Here is a 26,791-nt window from a genome sequence, read left to right as displayed (position 1 = left end):
TCCTCAAGCATCACATCCATTTATGCACTACTGGCACAGGCAATTTCACTAAGAACTGGACTAAGAAGTAAGGCAATATTTTATTATAGAAAGGTCACCCTTTCAGGAGTCAGGAGACCCATATTATTTGCTATCTTTGTGATCTTTGGCAAGTCACTGAACTTTTCTGGATCTGTTTCCTCATTTGCAAAATTAGGGGAAGTCTGGATCAAATGATCTCAAAAATTCCTAAATTCCTTCCAGTTCTAAATCTATGATCATATGATTCCCAGAGGCTGTGTTCCAGCCCCTTTTCCTCCCAGTCCCCATTCTGGGTGTTTCTCTGACTCTGTCTCTGTCTCTCTCTCTCTGTCTCTCTCTCGCTCTTTCTCTCCCTCCCTCCCTCTCTCTCCCCTTTTCTAAGCTCTTGTGTTTTTCTTTAGTCTTTAGGAGATGATGTCTGCCTAGCCCTTGCCTTAGCCCTAGCCCTGTCTGAGTCTGGAGCTTTTCTAACCTCTGATCTGATGTTGTATCTAATATTGCAGGTGACCCGAATGGGCTTGATCATTCACAAAACCAAGAAGCAGGATTTTCAGGTGTTGGCAGGATCTGCTGGCTTCCTTTTGGCCAGTTATGCCATAGGTGGGTCAGCTCTTGCAGACTATGAAGTTTCCATTTTGATACTTCAGAACATACTTGGAGTCTACACAAAGAATGCAAGAAGGAAACAAGTATTTATTAAGCACTGACTGTATGCCAGGCACTGTGCTAAATGATTAATAACTATTTTTTAAATTTTACATTCATAATAACATTTACCAGTTGAGGAAATTGAGGCAGACCGGTAAAATGATTTTGTTCGGTGTCACCCAACCTAGTGTCTGAGGCTAGATTTGAACTCAGTTCTTCCTCTCTCTGTGTTCCAGCACTTCCTATGCCACCTAGCTACTTTTAGGGGGAAAGGGTCATTAAAGAGGCAACTGGAGATCATTGAAGGTGATCAAGGTGGGGGGGGCAGGTCTGAAAAAGGAGCAGAGAGGATGGAGATGGAGTAGCCAACCTAGTCATTCTGAAGCCTCAGAAATGCTGCCCGGAGGTTGGCCTTTGTGAACATTTGGCAGTTAATTTTGTTTGGCTGCTTGCACTCTGGGGCAAAGAATCTCTTGTGTGTAATGGCGACACCTGGGGCCTGTTCAAATGTCCCAGGATCCCTGTTTTGATACAGATTTAGCTTCTCTAATCTCACTTTGTAAATCATTCACATTGGACCGTAGCCCTGGGTCTCTCCCCTCCAGGTCACCTTCTTCTCCCTATCTCTGAGTGTAGAATGACATAGCCAGTAGAATACAGAGCCAGTTGGATTGACCTCCATCTTGAATGCAAAGGAATTTTTGGTTTCTTGCTCTGTGTTGTCTTGCTGGAGGCCAGAGCCCCCCAAATAGTCAGACAAATAAGTTGTTGACTGGATTTGGAATGAAGATCTCCATTCAAATACTCCTGCCTCTAATACCGATTTGTGTAAGTTCACAAGTATTAGAGTATGGATGGATGGATGGATCCCATGGTCTATACACTGGAGTGTAGTGGATAACAGAGTGGCACTTAGAGATGAGAAGACTATCCATACCAGGGTGACCCTGGGTGAGTGACAGAGGCACAAGTGGAGGATGATGTGTCCCTCCCCAACCACAATGGCCCAGGGCTTTAGATTCCAAGGACTCACAGAAAGAATGATCTGGTTACTAACCCTTAAGGGACCCTAAATCTCTGTGGCCTGGATCATGATTGGGCAATTCTCTTCCCAGTCCCTAAAGAAAAGGGGAATGCAGAGGGAGGTTGGACTAAATGATCTCTAAGCCCACTCTGATTCTCAAAGAGTAGCTCAGGGCCTTATCCCCAGATACTTCACTTCTAAGTCCATTTCTCCTAGGTCTAGATTCTGTTTCTGCCCATGCCTCGGTTACTTCTCTAAACCAGAATAGATTCCTGTAGGGACTAAAGTGATAAAGGAGCCAAGCTCCTTCCTGGCTACAGATTTGGGACTTCTGGGGTAGGGGTGATAGAAAAGGAATCTTAGCTAGCAGGTAAGACCTTGATCCATCTGAACCCTCCCTCCCAACCCTCACTGGGTCCAGAGAAGGAAAGGGACTTCTGACCAGTCAGCATCACAGCTCCAATTTCTTGCCCCCCACAAAACTCCTCCAAACAGCACTTGGCACTTTGGAATCTGTTTCCCTCATCCAGGACAACTTTTCTTCTTGGTAATCTATATTCTGTGGTCACAGACTTCCAACGTTTCATGTGCTCAATGATCCATGCCAGGATGACTCTGCTCCTTACGGTGAATATTTGCGTCGGGTACGTGGCTGACTTGTGTCCCAAGACACGGTCCCTTGAGCCCCTACAGACTGTTTGGCTGCCACGTGGCTTAGGGACAAGATCACTGGGAGTTTGGAGATTGGAGTTCTAGTCTTCGCTCTGTTATCCACTATCTCTGTGTGCTTTTCAGGACTCAGTTTTCTCTTCTGTAAAATGAGATTGTATTAGAGGATGATTTCTAAGGTCCCTTCCAGATCCAAAGTGCTGGGATCCCAAGTGTCCTAGGAGAAAGAAAGGTCCCCTTTCAGGATCCAGGGATTCTCTAGGCTGTGTGTATGTGTGGTGAAGGGTAGGGGAGCGTGCCGACTGTGATTGTACTTTAAGTTTTGTCTCTGGGTCTGGTGGCAGGAGCTGTTGGGGGTGTTTGTGCCTTGGCCAATGTCCTGGGAGCACAGGTATGCCAGCTAGAACGCCTCTGCCTCACCGGGCAGTGGGAAGATGCCCAGGCTTTGCAGCATCGCCTCATCGAACCCAATACTGCGGTGAGCTCCTTGTAAAGGGGTCCCTCTCCTTTCTGCCTGTCCATAGCTGTTCCAGGCCTCTGGATGTAAAAGAAGGCAGGAACTAAATAGTTTCCCACTTGATGCTTTTATTTTTTCAGGTAGAGTCCCCCTAGGATGGCATCCCAACTCTGAGATCAGATTGTATTGAGGGGAGCTAAGACCACAGCCCAGGCTTCAGACAGGTGGCCCTGGAATGCCTGTGCCTATGTCCAGGGCTGACATAGCAGAGAAGAGAATCTCTGGGTGTTGGCAGTGCCAGAATACCCAGAATTAGGATGGCAGGGAAGGAGTTCTTCCCTTCCTAATAATGGCACTCAGAGAAGCAACCTCCATTGTCATGCCTCTCTCCCATCATGCACTCCTTTATTATACAGTCCTATAATAAGCTTAGATATAGATGTTTAGTCCAGATATTGAATAAACTGTGGTGCTTTGGGGTAATCTTTTGGAGGACCAGATTCAAAATACAGAGCTGGGATATGATTAGAAATAGCATTAAGGGAGCAACTAGGGGCCTCAGTGGATTGAGAGCCAGACCTCGAGAAAGGAGGTTCAGATCTGGCCTCAGACACTTCCCAGCTGGGGGACCCTAGGCAAGCCCATTGTCTAGTCCTTACCACCCTTCTGCCTTGGAACCAATATATAGTGTTGATTCTAAGACAGAAAGTAAGGGTCAAAAAAAAAAAGAAAAGAAATAGCATTAAGATGTTCTACACAAGCTCCCCTGAGTGATTTCCCTCTGTCCGCCCCTTCCTTTGGATTGCTTATGGATCTGCAGAATGGCTGGGCCTGGTTTCCCTTTCAGTGGGACACAAAGAAGGACAAGAACCCAGATTCAAGAAAGTAACAGCTGTGGAGATTAGTGCGGGACTCCCAGGACACAGAACTTCCTGGGGGCTATAAATAGGATCTAAGAGTTTGTAAGATGAAGCCCCTCCAGCTGAGCCCCATAAGGGTACATGCTGCTCCTGCGTGTTAGACATTCCTCTGTGAGGCTGGGCTACCTGCTCCTATAGCCTGCCCCCTCCCATCCCCCAAACATCCCTTCTGTGGAAGCCATAAATCATGTTTTCATCTGCATTCCGATTCCCACAGTTCTCTTTCTGGAGATGGAAAGCATTCTTTGTTATGAATCCCTTAGAAGTATCCTGGATCTTTGTATTGCTTCTTGGCGGAAGAAGAAAGGTCACGCTAGGAGTAGTAGAGATGGGCAAATAGACACCACCGACCCCAGAAGCTGCTCTTGGTCAGGCCTAAAGTGGGGCCATGCTTTTGGGGGCCGACCAGGAAGAGGAGTCACGTTGTGTCTTCAAGGACCATTATTCGGAAGGGAAGAGCCATCCTGATTCTGGGCGTGCTGGCTGGCACTGCCAACCCCAGGCTCCTGCCCGCCAGGAGATTCCCTTCTCTGCTATGTCAGCCCTGGACATAGGCACAGGCATTCCAGGGCCACCTGCCTGAAGCCTGGGCTGTGGTCTCAGCTACCCTAACTGCAGCTTGATCTCAGCACTTTGCCCTGCCCCATGTACACAATGTCCTCCCCTCCTTCCCAGCCCAGCGGACTTGTGCCCCATGGCTATATTTAGGAGTTTCCATGGCCTTCACTCCCCAGGCATCTAACCTGTGCTCTTCCCAAGTCCCCCAAGGGCTCTGCAAGAGGCAGTCAAGGGTTCTCCAGTGACAGGCTTTCTACCCTTGGCCTCCCTCCCTCCTCCGCCCCTCCTAAATCTCTCATCCTGCCCCAGAAAGGGGGTAAAAGGGCAGACCTCGGCCTTGAGAACCTTGGACTTGGGGTGGGAGTGCCGCCTCCCAGGTGGTGAAGGAAGGCTGTCCTCTGGTGGAAGCTTCCTCATAACACAAAAGGTTTAGGGAGACCGTTTCCTTCGGGCAGTGAGCAACACTAGGGTTTGGATTGTAGGTGCTGGTGGGGACAAGCAGGAGGGGACGGTGAGGAGGAAAAAGGGAAGCTGGGTTTGGGGATTGTCAAAGGGGGAAACATGGAGCCGATGAGTTACCACCTTGGCTCTGGCTCAGAAGGCCCTCTCCTCTCTTGCATCCACTCCACTCCCTGGAGGCCCCAGCAGAGAAGGGAGACTCCGACACTGGGACCTCCCAGGCCAATCTAAGAATTCAGTCACTTTTCCGAAGGGGAGATGCTCTGCTTGCTTGTCCCCCTTCTTCTCTTCGCTGGATTTTGGTTCATCCTAGAATAAGACATTGAGAAGCAGCCGGTAGGGAGCAGAAATCTGCTCAGAATGAGGGGAGCCCAGCAGATTCATTCCCGAGACCTCAGCCAAGCCGCTTGATTTCCTTGGGCTTGATTGCTCCCCGAAATGGAAAGGGGTTGGCTTAAAGGATTTCTGTCTCTTCTAGATTTAGAAATGTGAAAAAACTCTCTAGCCTTCCCTGTTTGCCAGACCTTACAGCCCTTTACCCCAGTCTTCCTCCTTTCAAGTGACCAGTGTTGCTCAGTGCCTGAAGTTTGGGGCCCAGAATTCCCTGTGGCCTGAGAGGCCCAGTTTTTATTCTTCTCTTAGGAGAAGTGGGAACCCCCCATTTGAGGAGTCTGTGTGTGGGCCCAGGATAAACTGGAAAGCATCTCTGCTGTTTCCTCTCAGGTAACCCGGCGCTTTGGGATTCCGGGGCTGAAGAAAGCCATGGACTGGTTTGGCTACTACGGAGGTCCTTGTCGTGCCCCACTGAGTGAGCTAAGCCCAGCTGAAGAGGAGATGCTTCGCCTGGACTTTACTAACAATGGCTGGCTGTGAAAGGCTGGGAGGAGGGCAAGGCTGTCCCCAGCCAGGCCTCTACCTCCTACACCCAGTGGAGGCGAGGGGGAGATAGGATGCCTTTACCCTTTACCCACTCCCGTTCTCCAGGCCCTCGGGATATGACTCAACTTGTCACAACCTGTTTTTCCCATCTGTGAAATGGGGACAAAAACACCTACCTCACAGGGTTGTTGTGAGGATCAGAAGAGATAATGTATATAAAGCAGCTTCACCAACCTTAAAACACCACATAAACGTGGGCTGTCATTATTTCTCCAGGCCCTTCCTCCTCCACCAGACAGCACTGGCCCGGCATCCCCAGGACCACTTCCCTCCCCAGTTAGGAAAGGTGCCTTGGCCTCTGCCCCAGCCCAGGGTCCAGAAGGGAGGGAGTCACTGGAGCAGGAGGGGAGGAGTGCCTCAAATCATATTCTCATCGTAATGAGGATGTCTGAGGGGATGAAATAGGGGCTGCTCAGACTTGGGGGGATAAACCTGAGCTCCAGGCTGGGGCCAGGGGCAGAGGCAAGGGAGGCTTCTAAATGCACAGGAAGAAAACTTAGCATGAACAGGCCAAAAGAAATGTGACCAGGGCAGGGCCGAAGCTTTCAGCATGGGCCCAGCACATAGCAGGCACTTAGTGCCTCTTCCCTCCCCCCAGAAGCAGGTGTCCATCTATTCTACCCACGTCCTGCACTGGGCAGGCAGGATGAGGGGGTGATCTCAGGGAGCTGAGAGCCTGGACCCTGTTCGCCTGTCAATGGCAAGCGTTCAGCACCCCCTGGTGGATGCACGGTAGGAGAGGGGAATCCTGGACCAAGATGTGGCCAGACTTCAGGGTTGTGTCTGGTGCTGCTTTAGAACCTCACTACTGCCCCCCACCCACAACCCCAAGGCACATTGTACAAAGACTGATAAACCACAGAGGTGGTTAAGCCCACACTAATCAGGTCTCCATCCCTACCCGCGTCCTTCCTGGGTCCCGAGGCCCTTCCCCAGCTCAGCCCCCATGCCAGTTTTGGAGATCTGCTGTCTCTGCACCTAAAAGAGGCCCCAATGATGGCATGAAGGAGGACAGCACAAATACTCCCAAGGCTAGGTGAGAGGGTCAGCGGGAAGCACAAAGTAAGCTGGAGGCAACTAGGCTGAGAGGCTCACTCAGGGGCCCTTGGAAACAGCAAAGGGGATCATACTGATCCAGTCCTAGCTACAAAGAATAAGGAAAACTGCAAGAGAACCAAGCCCTAGAAGCTCTGGAGAGGTGTGGATTCCTTATAAACACTTTATTTCAACAGTACAGTCCAGAGACAAGAGAGGCACACAGCTAGTATTTCCACCAAAATCTGCTGCAGAGGAAACATTCGGCGTGAGAATAATGGGGAGTGGTGGGGCCAGGGCCGAGGTGGGATGCTGATGAGAAGTTATTGCCTCCAGGCTGGTGGGGAGTTATGATGACCTGGATGCAGGCCACCCAGAAGGTTTTAGTTCAATGCATTTATGACCGACCTCCCTTTGTCTAAATTGCAGGGAGCTGGTCGTGGTTTGGCCAGGTGGTCCCTAAGGACTAGCTAGTTCCTCTGCTACCTCGGGGAGGCCTAGGTCGATCCTGGCCTTCTCACATTGTTAGTAGGGCCCCCGGAAGCCCCAGTCCTCTGCTCTACATGTAAGTTTTACGATTACAGTTTGGTACCACTTCTTACCTAGATCGGAACAGCAACAAAGGTACATAAAGATGAGATACAAAAACAGAGTCCTTTTGTTTTTACATTAAGTCAAGGACAAATGAAGGAGTCCTATCTAGACCCAGTGCAGCACCCAACGACTGAGAAAGAGGAGTTCAACATCAGCCTGGCCAGTTCATGTGACAGACCTGGAGCCCCAATTCCAAACAAGAATGAAACAAGGTAACATAAGAAAGTCTCCAACCTGGGCTTTCAAATGCCTGCTGCATGCCTTCTTTCTTTCTGGCTCCCTGAACGGTTCATCCTCTTCCCTCCCCCAGGAAGTCCAAGGCACGGGCCTCGGCTGAGGGGTGGCTATTTAATCACCCCCCCCAAATGGAGGTGGGGCACCAGGTACAGTCCAGGGGACCACGGACCCAGGATGGAGCAGAAGGCAGCAAGGCTGGGGATGGTGCAGGGATTTAGGGATGGAGAGTCTCAGGGCTGGAAAAAGGCAGCTCGTTTGAGCAGCAGCAGACAAGGGGCAAGGCCAAGGCAAAATCTGAAATCAGCTGCTCCCTGGTCAACAAGTCAGAGCTGTAGGAAGGCCAGTAAATGGTTCCACTCCACAATCTAACTCTTGATTGACAGGCAAAGGGATGTGTCAGAAGGCAACTGTTTGGTGTTCATAACTCAAAGAATCTTGGGTCTGGTTCATTCCTTCACCTGCAATGAATGAACAGATGTGGCCAATCACTCCTCTTGGCAGAGCCACGGTACCCTGTCAAGCTGGGAGGTTCCGGGCAGACTCCGAGGCCCTCTGTGCCCGCTGGATCACTGCAGGGCACTTTTCTCGTCTTAGCAACTTGTTATTCTCAAACAGACCTTCATTTCGAGGTACTCCATGAGAACCATCAGGAAAAGTCAGCAAGCCTGTCGGTTGGGATAAAAGAGGAAAAATAATTAGGTATCATTATAGGAAACTACTCAAAGGTCTCAGTTCAAATCCAAATCAGAGAAGTTGAAAAATACTTTACAGGCCTCTAAGAGATTACTCTCTTCATCCTGAGGAGGAGCATGGAGGGAACAGAGGGGGCTCTTAGGCATCAATAAGTAAAAAGGGAGAGGTCACACTCAACAGATAGCCTCTCACACGTTCATGCTTGGAACCAAAGGAAGAGACCAGTCCTGTCTAGAGGAAATGAAAGAACAATTCCCCAGTTGTGGGGACTTACCAAAGCCATCTACTCTGCCGCTCTTGAATTCTCCCTCAAAGGTCATGTTGTCATGGCGAATGAAAACTCCAACACCATTGAACTTTCCTTGGGCAAACTCCCCCTCATATCTGCAGGGAGAGGCACCAAAATATCAGCCATTTAGGGAAAGACTTCAAATTCTACCTATACTCAATCAGAGTTAGTGACTATGACATAGCTCAGGAAGGGAAAGAAGGGAACAGAAGAGGAAGATGCAGGATGAAGGGTGATGGAGAGCAAGAGTGAAAAGGTCACTTCCCTCCTGGCCATTTCAGAAAAGCTTCAATATCTTGAAATATTGCTGCACAAATGAGAGCTGCACATACTGTTTGCTGGCAGGTTCTGCAGAGGAGCTGGGACTGGCTCAGAATTAGCAAACTGTTTATCATTATCCCATTTGTAGAGCCTCCCCAATCCAATGCTGAGAGGGAAGAAGACCAAGTACCCACCTTGAGCCATCTGAGAAAGTCAGTACCCCGAAGCCATTAAAGAGCCCATTCTCAAAATGACCCAGGTAGGTGCCACCATCTGCAAACATCAGTTGACCAATGCCGTGCCTGCGGCCTAAGTAAAGAAAAGGACAGGTGTCAGGTTGGAATGGGGCAGCTCCTGGGTACTTTCTCAATTACCTATCATCCCTTCCCTTATAGACCACTGACTCAAAGAGGAAAGAGTTATCCTAAAAAATAAATAAAGAAGTTAGTGACATTAGTGAGACTTAGCATTCTGATGCCGAAAAATCTTAGCAATGGGACTTCTCCTCTTTAATTTACAACCAACTGGTTTTGTTTCTTTTCAAATGTGAAAGTGACAAGAAAAATCTAGAAAAGGCATCCCACTGAAAACACTTCCCCTCAGCAGTAAGAAATATGCAGGACAAAAAAAGATGGACTCTTACAGCACTGGCTGAGATTTTATAACTTCAAAAGTGCTAGATTTGCCCACTGAATTGGCCAGGAAACAAAGCAAAATGCTGGCTGAGCAATAATGCTCTTGAAACAATGCAGAATGGAGTTTATTTTAGGGACTGAGAAACTGTCATTTCCTGGATCTACCCAGGAGTTAACATGTCAGTTCTTGGAGGGCATGAAGAGGGGCAGGAGGAAGTTAGGAAAGAAGGATAAAGGCTTAGAATGAGATGAGTAAAGGTGACATCACTCCTCCAGGTCACATACATAATCAAACTTCCATAATGGAAGGTATCAATTGAAGTAACATGAATCTATCCTAGCCTGCCACAAAAGGAATGAAGCCAAATAAGGATGAAAACATAATCTATTCTTCTAGTTGTATGCTACCAGGACAATTAAGGTTGAATCCAGGGTAACCCTAATTCTTGTGCTTTATAAGTACTTAGTTTTGTTTTACTCATACAGATACAAAGATAAACATTAACATTAATTTCTTAAATTACTTAAGCAATATCATTGAAAGATGTTAAACTAACCCAAATTCTGGGAAGAGGGTAGGTCTGGGTTAATGAGGGGAGACTAACATTACATGTTTCCTCTTTTAATCATACAGATAAAGTGCAAGGGAAATATGCTAGGGAGAATGGATATTGATACCACAAAGTTGATTAAAATATTCTAAAATATTTTCCCTTCAACCAGAAAGAGAGATCTTGAGATCTCCAGTACCCTTCTCACCCTCCTTCCATTCGCCACGATATTCCTCCCCGCTGGAATAGGTGAAGGAGCCTTTTGTCAGGGTCATGGTGACGGCCCTCAGAGGAGCAGGCTAGCAACAACAGGAAACAGGTAGATGCTAGCTATTGTCATAGGACAGCTAGAGAAAAAGAAAACAGCTTTGCAAACATGTTTGAAAAAGCTTATCAGCCCACCCAAGTACTCATGAATTCAAATGGATTCTGGAAAAATGTCCTTTTCCCCAACCATGACTATCCCCCTTACTCTCACTCACTAGCCAAATACCTTCTTCTTCACCTTATTTTAAAAATTTGAGCCACATTCTGATTTTCAAGATTCCAAATCAATAAAATGAAGGTCTACTCTGTGCTTACTAAGCATAAAAGCCCTGCCCTCAAAAAGCTTACAATTTATTAGCTGATTTAAGACTAATGCAAAATAAAACAATAATGAATAATGTAAGATACAACAAAATCTGAAATTGTGTGGTCCAACCATAAGCACTGAAAATGTTCTAAAGAAAGAGAGAATAATGAAGGCTGGAATGAGTGTGAAAACTTCTTGAAAGCCAGGATAGGGATGGAGAAGATTTACTATCACAGAGAATTGAAACACTAAATGACCTAAGTCTTCTATGACAGCTCATTCTTGAGATTTTTGACATCTTAAAATTAGGAGACAATTCAACAAAATTCAATGATTTTGCCCACAACGTGTAAAATACTACATTAGGCACCAAACACAAAGGGGAACCTAGAGAGAGGGAAGCTGTCTAGGAAACTACTGAGGTAGGAATTCTGACCCCTGACAGAGCTGGTGCTTGGCATACAGATGCTTTTATGTGTGCACATGCACAAACATGAGAAAGAAAGAATGGTAAGTCCAAGAAGTCATTAGAATCAAAAAGCTGGAAGGGATCTCAGGTGTTACCTAATCGAAATGAAACCTTAACAGAAATCCTTTCTAGAACATCCTTGACAGGTGGTGACTCAGCTTCCTCTCAAAGACCTTCAGTATTAGGATATTAATTACCTCTGGAGGAAGCCCATTCTACTCTTGTATTTTTTCTTAAATCTTTATTTTCTTAGAATTGATACAGTCAGTTCAAAGGCAGCAGAGCAGTAAGGGCTAGGCAATGGAGGTTAAGTGACTTTCCCAGGATCATATAGCTGGGAAGTGTCTGAGGTCACGTTTGAACTCAGGACCTCCCTTCTCCAGGTCTGGCTCTTGATACTAGAGGATGCCTTCTATGATTTGGGGAAGGAAGAAAGTGGCTGAAACACTTGTAAATAAATTCTATTTAAAAAACAAACAGACAAACAAAAAACACCTAGCTGCCCCTCATTCCACTGTTAGAAAGCTTTCACCATTCAAAAATTTTCCTTATAATGAGTTCAAATGTGCTTCCACCATGATGCCTAGTTCTACCTTCTAAGAGCAAAGAGAACAAGTCTAATCCCTCTGTCTCATGACTGTTCTTGCCCATGCTCACATGGTTTGTATCAGAAGTAGAATTTGAACACAAGGCATTTCTGATATGATATACAATACCCTTTCCAGACTGCCATACTGCTTCTGTAACAACATATCACACCACTGACTCATTTGGAATTGTGGTCTCCCAAATCTCACTTGGGCCTTTTTCATACGAATTATTCGGCCATATCTTACCCATCCTAAGCTTTTGTGGTTCATCTCTCCCTCAGTAAAAGAACTTCATACTTACCCTTTCAGGTTTCATCTAAATAGTTCTGGCTCTTCATTCTAGTCTAGTTGAAATTTGTCATTTTATCTATTTAGCCAGCCTTCATCCAAAGAACTGATTAAAATGAATAGAATCAGGCTAAGTGGATTCTACCAGAGACCTCCCCTCAAGTATGACAAGGTTCCATTAATCATCATTCTTTAATACTGACCATCCAATTCCAACTTCTCCATCCTGACCACAGTGATATCATGAGACACTCTGCCAAAGGCCTTGCTGAAACCTGAGGATGCTATGTAGGCGAGTTTCCATTGTTCTAATAATTCAGTCAAAAAGATAGCCTGGCCTAACTTGTTCATGATGAACTCCCGCTGGTTCACGATGGTCACTTTATATTAGGGTATTCTAAGTACCCTCTAACACAGGCTAATTTCTCCATTCCCTACCTGCCTCTACTATCCTGATGACCTATTTTTCTCCAAACAAATGCAGAGCCTGATGCCTAGCATGAATTCTCATCCATCAGCATTCCGGGCCCTTAGGTCTGGTTTCAGACTCACAATGCCCTTATCTTAGCAACTTAGCGTCAGACTACATCTGGGTACTGGTCAACATGACTCCATTGCAAATACAACATTAATGAGAAGGAGGGGGATGGTTTTCCATCAGAACTCTAGGGAATAACTCTTTCCAGTTCAGATAGTCATTTTGATAAATAAGGGCTAAGGATGGCTCTTCCCAGATATAACCAAGCCAAAGCATTAAAAGTAGTGTTATCTATGACCATTGCTCCACTCATTCAAACTGAATCAGTATTTATGGAAAGATACAATCCTGCATATTCTATTACTGAAAAATGTCATTTCAAATGCAAATTTGAAGGTATTATTTTACTGGGAAAGGTTATATTTGCAATTCCTTCATAAGGATTGAAACTAACATTGCTGTGTAGTGCAAGGGTTAATTCCAGGATGTCTTGTGGAAGCATGAGATTAGCACCTCCATTGATTCATTTCCCTCTCCTCAGTGCTACACAGAAGTCGTAGTCGGAGTTACCGGTTGGTTGGAGGAACTGAACCTCTGTTTCTGAGGAACCTGTTAGATACTGGAAGAGAGGAAATAAGACATTAGCTTTATTAATTAAGAAGGTACTACACTGCTCCCTAGCTAGGAAACCATGCACATCTTTGTTGTGTTGTTTGTTGGTCTTTTGGGAATAAATCCCAAATATATTAAGAAAGTCAATGAAATGCTATGGGTTATTTTCTTGTTACTAACCCTCGATTCAGGAGGTTCTGCCTTGCCACCCTCTTTTATTTGGTCTTAAAGTCTAAGTTACAAATCCCTGTGGTGGTTTTATTTATTTATTTTTTTGGACTTGGGAAAATGTGTCCAATCTTCCCGGCAGCTGTATCTAGTATAAAATTTGACCCACATACACTCCCAAGAGTACAAGTAGGAGTGCTATGGGAAAAAAAATTGAGATGAATGAATCTCAGCCAATGGTTGTACTTTAGTTGAGCTAGCAGCTGCTACAAATGTCTACATTATATTGCTGCTGTTTGGGGCAATAAAGAGATTTACTGTTTTGGGCTTCCATAATTATTCAAACTGATTAATAGACAGTTGAACTGCCAATAGCCCAGAAATGGAGTTTTATCACTGACTCTGGTGTCACTGAGACAAATTTACTAGTTTAAAAAGACGTAATCTCTGCTAACAAAGTCATGGTTTTAATTAGTGTATAACAAAAGATGACAGATTACTTTAGTTAACAATGAACTCAAATCAATATTTGTACCAGTTATTAAAACAACCATTTAAAAAAAAGGTGCAGGGATTCAAGGTTTAGATTCCCTATTTATAAGTGGAATCCAGCCACAAAGGCAAGCTAATTCATGATTCTAAACAGACACCTACCTTTTTTGTACTCTGGATAAATGAATGAGCTCTAAAGTTACAAAGCATAAGCCAAACCTTTGCCCAAAAGGAAATTACTCTTGCTGTCTCAAAGAACAGATGTATTAATATGCTATTCAACCCTCACAATGGAATGAATCATTTTATGGGTACAGGGTAACCTGTTCCTAAATAAAGAAGGCTGTTTTATATGAAGCCAGATTCTTCTAAGCTTAAAGAATGTTTTATTAAGTGTCCACTTTACCTACTTATGTATTTTATATAATATTTCCAACATATAACATTCTTAGATAATATCACAACTTAAATTTCAACAAAGCTCTCTCTTTTATGAAAAAGGATATTTAGTTTTTAAGAATTCTAAAGAGCAGGATATAAGGATAAGGGCTAGGCTTTGAAATTCAACTTGGATACTTTGATGGATCTTTGATTCCACTGATGTGGGTACTTTCTCCAGTATTACAGAAATAAGCCCATCCATACCTTCCTATCCTATCTTGTACAAATCTGGTCCAGATTACCCCCATAAATAAATCCTCCATAGGAGAATCAAGTCAACAAATTGGGGAGAGGGAAGGAGAAAGGGGAAAGGGGGAGGATGTCTCTAGATCTTAACAGTGTATGGGTAGCCACACCACAGAGGCTGTGAACTAATCATTATCAGTTCTCCTTAGCTCTTGCTATGTATCACCTAATCTTTTTTCCATTCATAAATCTCTTTGATGATATTCTAGTTTACAAGATTTCTCCTGGGTAATTCTTCACTGGTAATGTACTAGGGTTAGCTTGCACCTACTATATACCTTCTCTGGGTGACCCTTTGAGGACTCTGGTATTCCACAACTCAGTCATACATTATCAGAAAAATGCTATTAGAAAGCTGGAAAATAATTTTAGGGAGAAGCTTAGGATCACTAAAAGCAAGGCACAATCTTCCAAAGGTAATCCTGCCTGCTCTCCTCCTATTCACTTCATGGGTCCAGCTTATTATTTGCAATGTTGGGATGGGTACTGATGGACAAACTTTGTTAACTATTCATTCTATTGCATATTATAGTCTGAATAATAGAAATTTTTCTTTCACTAGACTTTTCCCCTGTGGACAATTGGGACAAAAACTTTTGAGTGATTATAGATCTCACTTAGGAGGCTCTGCAATATTTTGGGGCTTCATGTAATTAACATAATGTATTCCATAAACAAATGCATCTAGAGGCCCTTAATATCTACAAAAAAATCCTTCTTCCACTTGTGTTCTATTCTTTTTATTTTTTTTAAATCCTTACCTTCCGTCTTAGAATCAATATTGTGTATTGGTTCTAAGGCAGAAGAGTAGTAAGGGCTAGGCAATGGGGATCAAGTGACTTGCCCAGGGTCACACAGCTAAGAAGTGTCTGAGGTCAAATTTGAACCCACGACCTCCCATCTCTGGGCCTGGCTCTCAATCCACTGAGCCACCCAGCTGCCCCCACCTGTGCTATATTCTGAACATAAGATAATCATCCATGATAATGGCATTACTGGTAAGCATGTCATCCTGTTTTATGACTCATTTGCTATTAAAAAGCAGATAACTCATTAGAGTTATCTCTGTGTTACATCTTTCAAGTAAGGAAATTGAAGGAATTAGGACATGAAGTGATTAATTATGGGAACTGAATGAACTACATCTTGTGGCTTAATTCTGGAGGTAGCTTAGTTCTCTTTTTATTCAATTATGGGTAAAGTCCAAATTCTGTCTTGTGAGAAAAGTTTATTCAATTGTAGACACTGTAAGAAACCCATATCATAAATCTGAACTTAGCCCTAAATGGTTGGGAAACAGTACTGCCTACACCTGTTGTTTAGAGACCATTTATCAAGGACCTAGGTTATAATGATTTAAGAAATGCAGTAAGATCCTCATAATTGTATATCTCAAGGAACCCATATCTTAATTGAAAATTGCCCCTGTAAGGGGACATGAATAGGTAGTTTTCAGATAAAGAAATCAAAACTATCAATAAATACATGAAAAAATGTTCTAAATCTCTCATAATTAGAGAAATGCACATCAAAACAACTCTGAGGTACCACATTATACCTATCAGCCTGGCCAATATGGCAGCAAAGGAAAGTGATAAATGTTGGAGAGGATGTGGCAAAATTGGGACACTAATACACTACTGGTGGAGTTGTGAATTGATTCAACCATTCTGGAGGGCAATTTGGAATTATGTCCAAAGGACTTTAAAAGATTGCCTACACTTTGATCCAGACATACCACTGCTGGGTTTGTACCTCAAAGAGATATAAGGAAAAAGACTTGTACAAAAATATTTATAGCCACATTCTTTGTGGTGACAAAAAAAAAACTGGAAAACAAGGGGGTGTCCATTGATTGGGGAATGGCTGAACAAATTGTGATATCTTATGGTGATGGAATACTATTGTGCTCAAAGTAATAATGAACTGGAGGAATTCCATGTGAACTGGAACGACCTCCAGGAATTGATGCAGAGTGAAAGGAGCAGAACCAGGAGAACATTGTACACTGATACACTGTATCAGGAGACTGATACACTGTAGTACAACTGAATGTAATGGACGTCTCTACTAGCAGCAATGCAATGATCCAGGACAATTCTGAGGGATTTATGAGAAATGCTATCCACATCCAGAAAAATAACTGTGGGAGTAGAAACACAGAAGAAAAACGACTTGCTTGATCACATGGTTCAATGGGGATATGATTAGAGATGGTGACTTTAAATGATCACTCTACTGCAAATATTAATAGTATAGAAATAGGTTTTGAACAATGATACATGTAAAACCCAGTGGAATTGCTCATTGGCTCTGGGAGGGGGTTGGAAGGAGGGGAGGGAAAGAACACGAATCATGTAACCATGGAAAAATATTCTAAATTAATTAATTAAATTTAAAAATTAAAAAAAGAAAATTGCCCCTCTACTGATGAATCAATTGTTATTTCTACATTCCTTTGATTGTTTACAGATACTTAGGGAGAAATAGGCCAATTCTTCTTGAATTCAGGTAACTACAAGTGTTCTCTCTTCCCTTCCCAACTGAAAAGTTCCCAAACTTTCCTCTGATTGGAAATTGGATTACTTAATGTTGTATTGCTTCCTTTTAATTAATTGGTCTTATTTGATTAATTGTTTTTAACGTATAAAAGTCTGTCTCTCCCATATTCAGGGCTGAGCCCTAAGCTGAGGAAGGGGCTTGGTCCTGATTTCTTAGGCAATTGGCATAAACTGCTTGATAAATTGATATGCTCAGAAGATCAAACCTACGTTTTCTTAGTTATTTCATCTTTTGTGTATTACCCAAGGGATCTTGTATGACTTAGATATATGCTGGGAGACACAGTCTTAGAGAAGAGCTTTGAAGACAGTATCTTACCTTATTGAATCAAATGCCTTTTTATATTAAAAAACAAAACCAAACAATAAGTACAGTGAGGTTGTGTATCCTCTATACCTTAGAGCTAATTGTATGACGATAAAGAATGTGGAAATCACCTGTTCCCTTCTGCTACCAAATATATGGTTGAGAGGTCAATAGGCCAATATCTACTAATAGTCTTCCCACTGTGTGTGTTAATATTAGAATCGAACACTTTTTGACATGCCTTTAGTATCCTCTTCTCATTTAGATACCTTGAGAATAAATACCTCAAATTGTTACCTCTAAAGGGATCTTCTCTATGTATACTTGGTCTGTTTTGGACACTCTTCTCATCTTTGCTTTTTTGGTGCCTCCTCATTCAGCATATTGGGCATTGTGATGCCAGAGGCCAAATATTTAGGATTCTACCACTGTTATTGATGGTAAAAAAAAAAAGTTTTTTGGTTTTACTTTTTAATAAAAATATTGACTCTGTATCTTCAATTACATGACCAGAAGAAGAATGTCTAAGGACCAAATACTTAGATTGGATCATACACTTTCTGTCTATTTCTTTCTTTCTTTTTTTTACACCCTTATCTTCCATCTTAGAATCAGTACTGTGTATTGGTTCTAAGAAAGAAGAGTGGTAAGGGCTAGACAATGGGGGTTAAGTGACTTGCCCAGCATCATACAGCTAGGAAGTGTCTGAGGCCAGATTTTAACCTGTCTCTGGATCTGGCTCTCAATCCACTGGGCCACCTAGCTAACCATTTTTTGACTATTTCAAATCTCCATCTTCACCATCCTTCCAATTCCAACTAGACCACAGAAAAGATATATGTGAATTCATGAGAGACATACTAATCATTATTGTCAGAATGGAAATTGTCATAAAGGAAAAGTTCATATGAGCATTGATTTAGAGTTGGAAGGGTCCTGAAGAGTCACCTAGCTCAGTCCCCTCATTTTGCACAAGAGGAAACTGAGGCCTGAAGAGATTGAAGGACTTCATATTCTATCTAAGTTCATACAGGTCAGTGATGACAAACCTTTTAGAGATGAGTGCTGCCCCCCCCCCCTTTACCCCAGACAGGGGAGGGAGAAAGGGAGGAGAGTGGTCCTGGTGATCCCCTTAGGAGAAGGAGTAAGTGCTTCCATTGGGCTGCTGGGCAGAAAAGTAGTAGAGAAGGATAAGGGAGCAGGTCCAAGGGAATACCTCTGCCTTTCTAGTAACTAACTCTGGCAGGCTACAGTTTGTGTACCCAGAGAGGTCTCTGTGTGCCAAGATGTCATGTCTGCCACAGGTTTACCAGAATGGATATAGGTAGTCAAATAACAGAACTGGATAGGATTTGAATCTGAATACCCTCACTCCTAATCCAGAGGTGTTTGTGTGTGTGTCAAGAGCTCAGAGAATAAATTTAACATGATCAAGAAATTTATTCTAAATGTTTATGTAGGAAAACAACAGAACAAAATGGAAATTACATTCTCATTACATCCAAGGGTCTCAGTTAGAAAGCTTGTGGGGCAGGTCGGAATAAAGGAGAACACAAAAAAACTCCTGGGTTTAGAAAGTTGTTGTTGAATTTTTTTGTGTGTTAAGACTGATGGTTGGCTAGCAGCAAAGAAGCCAGAGAAAATATTGCACGTTATTTGAGTGAGGCCCTTAAACCTCTCTGAACCCCGGCTTCCAAATCTGCAAAATGGGGAGATTTTACCTGCCTAGGAATGCCGTGAGGATGCATGGAGGGCGCTCTGCACTCCTTGGGACGCCATACGAACAAACATTGCAGGAAATCTTATTTGTTATCTTTGTTACCGTCACTCAGCTCGCTAGGGCAAGGCGAATCCGTCCAACAGCTCCTATCCATGTCCCGGAGGCCAGGCCTGGCTCTCAGGGGAGACACTCAGCATCCTCGCGCTCGCTAACCTTCCCTAGCCATAGCCACGGCCACACCCACCACCATTCCACCCTTTGGGCCCTCCCCACAACTTTCCCTCACTGACCTGGGCTCCCTCCAGGACTCCGTGACCCCGAGTCCTCGCTGCCGCGGACTCGACTCTTGTCTAACGAGCTGCCGCTGCTGTAGCCGCTGTAGCCACCACTGTCGCCGCTGCCGCCGGCCGCTCCACCACCTCCCGCGAACCCATTACCTGCCCCACCCCCTGGGGAACCGGCACAACGCAGAGTCCCCGCCGCCCATTGGTTGTTACCCGGGCAACCGGTAGTAACGCCACCTCCCATTGGTTGTTTTCGCGTCACCTGCGCCATCTTTGTGCGGGGCGATGAGTGTAACGAAGGGATGCGTCGTTAAAGAAAGTGGACTGGAGTACGGGAGTTCCGAGTCAGGTTGTACCTGGCTATCTCCCACCCTCTGCGAGTACTAGTAACCCATGGGTCATCCCCACGAGGATAGCTTGTGCAAGATTCTTAAGCAAGAAGCACTTCCACGCCAGTAGCCATTACGATCCCAACTTTATATCAGCCTCTTGGCACCGTTTTCCAGCATCATAATAGTAAAAGTATCACTGCCCTTGGTTTTTCCATATATGACATTACACCTTTCATAATGCTAGCATATTTTAAAATGCGTTGTCTTCCCTCCTTTCTTTGAAGAGGTGGGGGCCGTGCGTATGGAATACTGCTTATATTGTCACACTTGATTGTTGTGTTGCATCCTCTCCCTCCTCCCATCCTCAAGGTTTGGCTGCTCAAGTGGCTTGAATGTGCTAAGAGTCACTAACCCTGTTCCTTCGGTTAGTATCCTTGTTTTTCGAAAAAGACACTCCATCTTCCTACTGTAGACACTTTTTTCTGGCTGTCCGGCATGCCTAGAATATTTTCCCTCTTCATCTCTGTCTCTTGGCTTCCCTGGCCTTAGCAGAAAGGCGGTAAACGAAACTTTAAGACTAGATTTTTATTAACTAGTGACAAAAATCAGAAAATTTTTACAGGTACATCTTTCAGGAAATAGTCTTCTATATGTAATGGGGTGGATTGGCATTTGGGGACCACCTTGGAGTATGCATAGATATTCCCTCTCTGGTTTTAGTTCAAGCAACATGTGGGATTTTCCAAGAGCCTGTTTCTATAATGATGAAAAGTTTTCTAATTGGCTCAGGGGTACAGAAACTGTGTAGACATATAAAAGGGATGGGAGCTGGGAGCAGGGAGGGGTAGTAACAGGAAGGGGTCTCATACTCTGCAATCTTGCATTTTTCATCAGTCAGCACTAGTTCAACATAAACTGCAGCATTAGTGAAGCATAAATTGCAAGCATTCATCAATACTGGTTCAGTAATATACTACACTAGGCATCTTCTTTGTGCCTAATTTGTTTTTATTAATTACTCATATTGTTCTTTATTTACCTTTGTTCTTAATTGTTAGAATCACACTGCATTCCCTCCCCATGTTCCCATTCTAGAAGGGCAGAGAGACCTCTCCCACAATGCCAAATGATGACAAGGTGGACAATGTGGGAACATGGGAACGGGGGACTCTGGAATTCCAGAAATATCCCTCAAACCTGTGCATGCTCCTTATTCCCTATGATGTACATATCAAACTCAAAAACACACCTCCACTTGAATTTGACCATGCCCATTTTCCAAGGTTTTCTGGAGAGGAGAAGATTTCTCTGGAATGGGAGATGAAAAACTCCCAGACCCTAATAAATATGCAAACCCTGATACATAACTCAGGTTGCAATGCCACTTATGGCGTTGCTCTTTCACAGCTGGGGCTGCTACTAATCCATCAGCCCCAAGGGCTACTCATCATCTCCAAGAGCTGCTATTCCACCAGCTCAGAAACTAATCCAGTAGTCCTAGGGCTTAGTCCCCAGGCTATCCCACTAACTATTAGGCTATTATACCACCTTATACTTCTTCAAATAAAATTTTTTTCTTACTTCTGGATTGAACAGAGTTTGAGTCTCCCATTCTTGGGGTGAGACCCTACTACAGATTTGGTTGTGTTTCTCCCAAATGGGTATACCCCTTCATCTATTTTTTCTTTCCTTTGCAGCTTTCAGGAGGCAAGACTACTTAAACTGTTTTTGAAAGTTGGCCATTGGGCAGCTAGGTGGTTTAGTGGATAGAATGCAGGACTTGGAATAAGGGAGCTGAGTTCAACTGTCTCAGATACTCACTGGCTGTGTGTCCCTGGGAAAGTCACTTAAGCTCTCTCTGTCTCAGCTTTCTTATCTCTTAAATGGGGATAAGTAATTGCATCTACCTCACAGGGTTGTTATGAGGATCAAATGAATTGACATCTATAAAGGAATTTGCTTACCTTAAAGCACTGTATAAACACTAGTTAATATAGTAGCTATAAATGAGTTTTGATATTTTCTTCTTTTTTGTTATTATGTGAATGAGTGATGAGATAGATATGTCCAGGTAGTGAGTGACTTTATGAGTGCAGGAGAGCTGTCATAACAATCAAAAATTTTTCATAGACTGGAACAACGTCCAGGAAGTGATGCAGAGCAAAAGGAGCAGAACCAGGAGAACATTATACACAGAGACTGATACACTGTGGTACAACCAAATGTAATGGACTTCTCCATTAGTGGCAATGCAGTGATCCTGAACAACTTGGATGGATCTACATTCAGAGGAAAAACTGGGAGTAAAAACACAGAAGAAAAACAACTGCTTGAATACATGGGTCAAAGGATATGGTTGGGGATGTAGACTCTAAATGATCATCCTAGTGCAAACAACATCATTGAAATAGGTTCTAATCAAGGACACAAATAATACCCAATGAAATTGCTTATCAGCTGCAGGAAGGGTGGGTGATGGGGAAGGAGGGAAATAAAGTGAGTATTGTAACCAAAAAAATAAAATAAAATAAAATAATTTTTTAAATTATTTCTTACAGCTAGAAAAGTAATAATAAAATCCATCTGGAAGAACCAATAATAACCAAGAATACCAATAGAATTAATGAAAAAATATGAAGTATAGTTGCTTATCTGTGCCAGATCTCAAACTATATTATAAAGTAGCTATTAGAACAATTTAGTACTGACTAAAAAATAGTGGTGGATAGATGGAATAGATTTGGCATTCAATACAAAGTAGTAAATGACCATAGTAAACTAACGTTGGATCCAAAGTCCTAAACTTTTGAAGAACTCCCTATTCCACAAAAACTGCTGGGAAAACTAGAAAACAATATGGTAGAAACTAGGCACAGACCAATATTCATGTCATATACAAAAATAAAGTCAAAATGTATATATGATTTAGGAGGAAAGGGTAAAACCATGAACAAATTAGAGGGGTATAGAACAGTTTACATGTCAGCTCTATAGATAAGGGAAGAATTTATGTGCAAAAAAGGCATAGAGAACATTATGAGATGTAAAATAGATAACTTTGACTACATTAAATTTAAAGGGTTTACATAAACAAAACCAATGCAACCAAGATTAAAAAGAAAACAATAAACTGGGGAAAGCATTTTATAGTAAGTGTCTCTGACAAAGGCCTTATTTCTCAAATATATAGAAAACAGAATCAGATTTATAAGACCACAAAGCATTCCCCAATTGACAAGGGGTCAAAGGATATGAACAGGAAGTTAAAACTATCTTTAGTCACATGAAAAAATGCTCCAAATCATGCTAATTAGAGAAATGCACATTAAACAATTGAGATACTACTTCACACCTATCAGACAAGCTAATATAATAAAAAAGACAATCATAAATGTTAGATGGGATATAGAAAAATTGAGACACTAATATGCTGAGTTAGTGAAGCTATAAACAACCATTCTGGAGAACTATTTCAAACCATAAAACTGCATATACCCTTTGACCCACCAATACCACTAATAGATCTGAATCCCAAAGAAATCCAAGATAGGGGAAAAGAACCTATTTGTATGAAAATGTTCGTAGCAGCTCTTTTTGTGGTAGCAAAGAACTGGAAACTGAAGGGATGTTCATCAATTAGGAAATGGCTGAACAAGTTGTGGAATATGCTTGTAATGGAATGCTATTATGCCTTAAGAAATGACAAAAAGATGAATCCCTAAAAAACCTGGAAAGACTTATATGAACTGATGCAAAGTGAAGTGACCAGAACCAGGAGAACATTGCACATAATAATAGCAATAAAGTAGGATTATTAACTGTGAAAGAATTAACTATTATCAGTAATGCAAGGATCTCAATGATGGGCAACCTTTTGAGCTTTGTGTGTCAAAATTCATAAAAAAAACTGAGCATAACTCTGATGGTGTGTCACTTGGAGAAAAAACGTCCTTCTCAGCATGCAGCTGCATGTGGCCACATGTCATTGAAAATGGCTATGTGTGTCAGTGCTGACACATGTGTCATAGATTTGCCATCACAGATCTAGGACAGCCTCGAGGGATTTATAATGAAAAAGGCTATCCACTGCTATAGAAGGAACTAAATGTAGATTGAAGCATATCATTCATCACTTTATTTCCTCCATGAATTTTTCGCTGGTGTAAGCAATATCTTCTTTCACAACCTGATGAACATAGAAATGTTTATTGCATAATGACACATGTACATGGAAATGTGCATTATATAATAATGCATGTACATCCTATATCATATTATTTGCCATCTTGGGGGAGAGGGGAGGAGTAGGAGGGAAGGAGAGAACATGGATTGCAAAATGTCTGAAAACAATTATTCAAAATTGTATCAACATCTAATCTGGAAAAAAATGTAAAACAAAAAAAGAAGGAACAACAACATAATGAATATAGGAAAGCTAAACATGAATGGTGGCAGTAGTAGTGATTATAGATGTTCTAGTGGCTGCAGATGGATGTGGAAACACAGTCATTTAGATAGTTGCACCACTTCCTAGCTATGTGACTTTGGGGAAGTCACCCTCAATTGCTTAGCCCTTACCAATCTTCTGGCTTAGAACCAATACTTTGATTCTAAGACTGAAGTTAAGAGTTTAAAAAAAAAATAAAGATTGCTACAGCTTCAGAAAGTGTGATCCTTCATGACAGATAAAATGAGGCTGCCTATGGATTCTAGAAAGACGTTAATCCTCAGAGGCCAGCAGAGAACTACAACATAGGATTCCATGAAGGGAGAAAAGGAATCTCAGTTCAAAGAACTGCAAGACATCTTTCTGCCCCATAATGGTACAAGGACTTTTGGACCTGGAGTCAAGAAAATCTGAGTTTGCATGTGGCTTCAGACAGAAGGGCTGAGAGAATTTTATAATTTGATGCTAGTAGTAATAGGGAACCACAGTTTATTGAATAGTTCTTGTGACATCAATCTATATTTTAAGATCACTTTAATAGCAGAGTAGAAGAAGGATTGGAGTATGGAAGTGCTTATTGCAGGCAGACCAGCACGGAGGCTCTTGCAATAGTCTAGACATGAGTCAATGATAGCCTGGACTAGGCTTAGCAAAAGAGAGAAGGGTACAAATCCAAGAGATGTGAAGGTAGAATGTATAGGACTTGGCAACTAATTGGATTTGAGGGGCAAAAGAGAGGGAGGAGTTGACGAAGACACCAAGATTTTAGTCTGAGTGGCTGGGAGGATGGTGGTATCCTTGTCAGTAATGGGGAAGTTAAGAGGGGTGGGTTTGGAGGCGAAGATAATGCACAATTTTGGAAACATTGAATTTAAGATGTCTACAGCACATTTAGTTGAGATGTTCCAAAAGCTCTGTCTGAGATGTGAAACTGAAAGATCAAGAGAAGGTAGGGATGGAGAATTATTTGTTTAGAGATGATAATTGAATCCATGGGAACTGATAAGATCACTATAGTGAATTGTAGAGGGTCAAAAAACAAGTCAATTCAACAACTATTTATTTGAGTAGATCATGCTGGCCTACAAGCTAGGAACTTTGGGGAAGGGTTGGATATAGTATTTAATAATTAAGCTATAAGCTCTTACAGCATTTTATGCCCATTATATGCCTCATTTGGCAGCTACATGGCTCAGTGAATAAACTGCCAGGTCTGGAATCAAGAAGACTGGGTTCAAATGTGGTCTCAGACACTTACTAGCTGTATGACTATGGGCAAGTCATTTAACCTCTGTTTTCCTTAAGCCACTATGAGAAGAAAATGACAAACCACTTCAGTATCCTTGCCAAGAAAGTCCTATGGACAGTATGAAGAATCTGACTCAAATAAAAAAACAAAAACCCAGCATTTATCTGATACTGTGTTAAATACTGATGATTCAAAAATAGTCTCTGCTCTCAAGGAGCTTATATTTTATGCAGGAGAACAACATGTACACATGTAAATAAATACAAAATATAGTCAAAATAAATACAAAGTAATTTTGGAGGGAGCCTTGGGGGTGGGTGGATGAGTGGAGATAGCATTTGAGTTTTGAAGGCAGCTAGGGATTTAAGAAGCACAGTCCATTAGAAAGTGTATTTTAGACATGGGAGAAGACAGCTTTTACAAAGGCATGATAACTGAAATGGAATTCTGTGTGTGAGATACAGCAGGTAGACAAATTTAGCTAGATCATAGAGTCCAAGGGGAAAAGTTTGTAATAAGTCTGAAAAAATAGGCTGGAGTTAGGTTGTGAAGAGCTTTAAATGCAAGAGAAAGAAGTTTGTTGTTGATCTTAGACACATAAGAGGGCTTGCTTATTGATTAAGTTGCAGTGTCATAGGGAAACCTGTGCTATGAGAAAGAGAGTAGTTGTCCAACTGGATGGATAGATTGGAGAGTGATGAAAATGATCCCAACACCAAAGAGTATGTAATCAAAATGTTGTGGGGGGCTTGAGGTGAACCCCCTGGGATTGGGAATGGTATCCTTGCAAGAGTGCAAGACTCCAAAAGTTAGCTAAAAAATAAAAAGAGAAATTTACTAATTTAGAAGGTGATGTTGAATCTGGCCAGGACAGCATAGGAAGACTGCCTCCTAGAGAACATCACCTCTGGAGTCTTTATACCCTTTAAGACAGTGAAGACTTGACTCTTATAGAGGGGTATGCCCTGAACAGGGGTGTGGGGGGGAGGTGTGCCTCAAGATATAGGAGGTGACCCTCATAGTTTAGGAGACAGATGGATGTCTGAGATACAATCTGATGGTATCAAGGAATAGCCTGAAAGTATATCTCTGTCCAGCTCAAATCTAAAGGACAAAGCAAGGTGAATATTCCTCTCAGGCTCTTAACAGGAGTCAAAAGACCATAAGGGAGCAAAAGAATTTCCTGTTTGCAGTTTGGCCTAAAATACTTCTATGATTTTTGGGTACAATGTTCCATACCAAATAGATAATCGATCAACATTTATTACAAAATACAAAAATATAGATGTATAGACATGTATGTCTATATACCTAAAACACACATTTATGAATTAAAAAGACTGTCTCTGCCCTCAAGGAACTCACAGTACACTGTGATAAATAATAATAAAAAGTAAAATGTGAACAGTTCAAATATCTGTTGATAGATTAAGGTGGCGTACTAGTGGGAAAACTAAGCCGGTACTCAGCAGAGTCTTCTGCAAGAGTGGAAAGATGAAAGGCCCTACACCACGGCACATGCGCAATCTTACTCAAGAGGCGG

The 26,791-nt window shown here is 42.6% G+C and overlaps 2 protein-coding genes across 9 annotated transcripts in view; one reads left to right on the top strand and one right to left on the bottom strand.

Moving 5' to 3' along the window:
* The window catches only part of HOGA1 (4-hydroxy-2-oxoglutarate aldolase 1), a 36,588-nt gene extending 30,712 nt beyond the window's left edge, over positions 1–5,876 (top strand). Inside the window, exons 5-7 of the mRNA XM_001373861.4 lie at positions 525–621; positions 2,707–2,840; positions 5,480–5,876. Coding sequence (XP_001373898.1) covers positions 525–621; positions 2,707–2,840; positions 5,480–5,629 — 381 coding nt within the window. The 3' untranslated portion in view covers positions 5,630–5,876. The remainder of the gene's footprint in view (positions 1–524; positions 622–2,706; positions 2,841–5,479) is intronic.
* Positions 5,877–6,896: 1,020 nt separating this feature from the next.
* MORN4 (MORN repeat containing 4) lies at positions 6,897–19,400 on the bottom strand. Of its 8 annotated transcripts, none has more exons than XM_056801476.1 (7): positions 19,227–19,395; positions 12,844–13,008; positions 10,190–10,337; positions 8,999–9,113; positions 8,529–8,638; positions 8,179–8,226; positions 6,897–8,019 (listed from the first exon to the last, which is right to left on the bottom strand). In XM_056801476.1, exons 3-7 carry the CDS (start codon positions 10,263–10,265, stop codon positions 7,958–7,960), a joined length of 411 nt encoding a protein of 136 aa, XP_056657454.1. In that variant the 5' UTR covers positions 10,266–10,337; positions 12,844–13,008; positions 19,227–19,395; the 3' UTR covers positions 6,897–7,957. The 8 variants fall into 8 exon arrangements, with proteins under 8 accessions (XP_056657454.1, XP_007478749.1, XP_016283891.1 ...); XM_007478687.3 differs by adding an exon at positions 18,266–18,381 and having other exon boundaries at positions 6,897–8,226; positions 19,227–19,392; XM_016428405.2 differs by adding an exon at positions 18,266–18,378 and having other exon boundaries at positions 6,897–8,226; positions 19,227–19,392.
* Between the last annotated feature and the right edge of the window lie 7,391 nt (positions 19,401–26,791).

The sequence above is a fragment of the Monodelphis domestica genome, chromosome 1, assembly GCF_027887165.1.
Source record: "Monodelphis domestica isolate mMonDom1 chromosome 1, mMonDom1.pri, whole genome shotgun sequence".
Taxonomy (NCBI): Eukaryota; Metazoa; Chordata; class Mammalia; order Didelphimorphia; family Didelphidae; genus Monodelphis; species Monodelphis domestica.
This window is presented reverse-complemented; position numbering and strand designations above follow the sequence as displayed.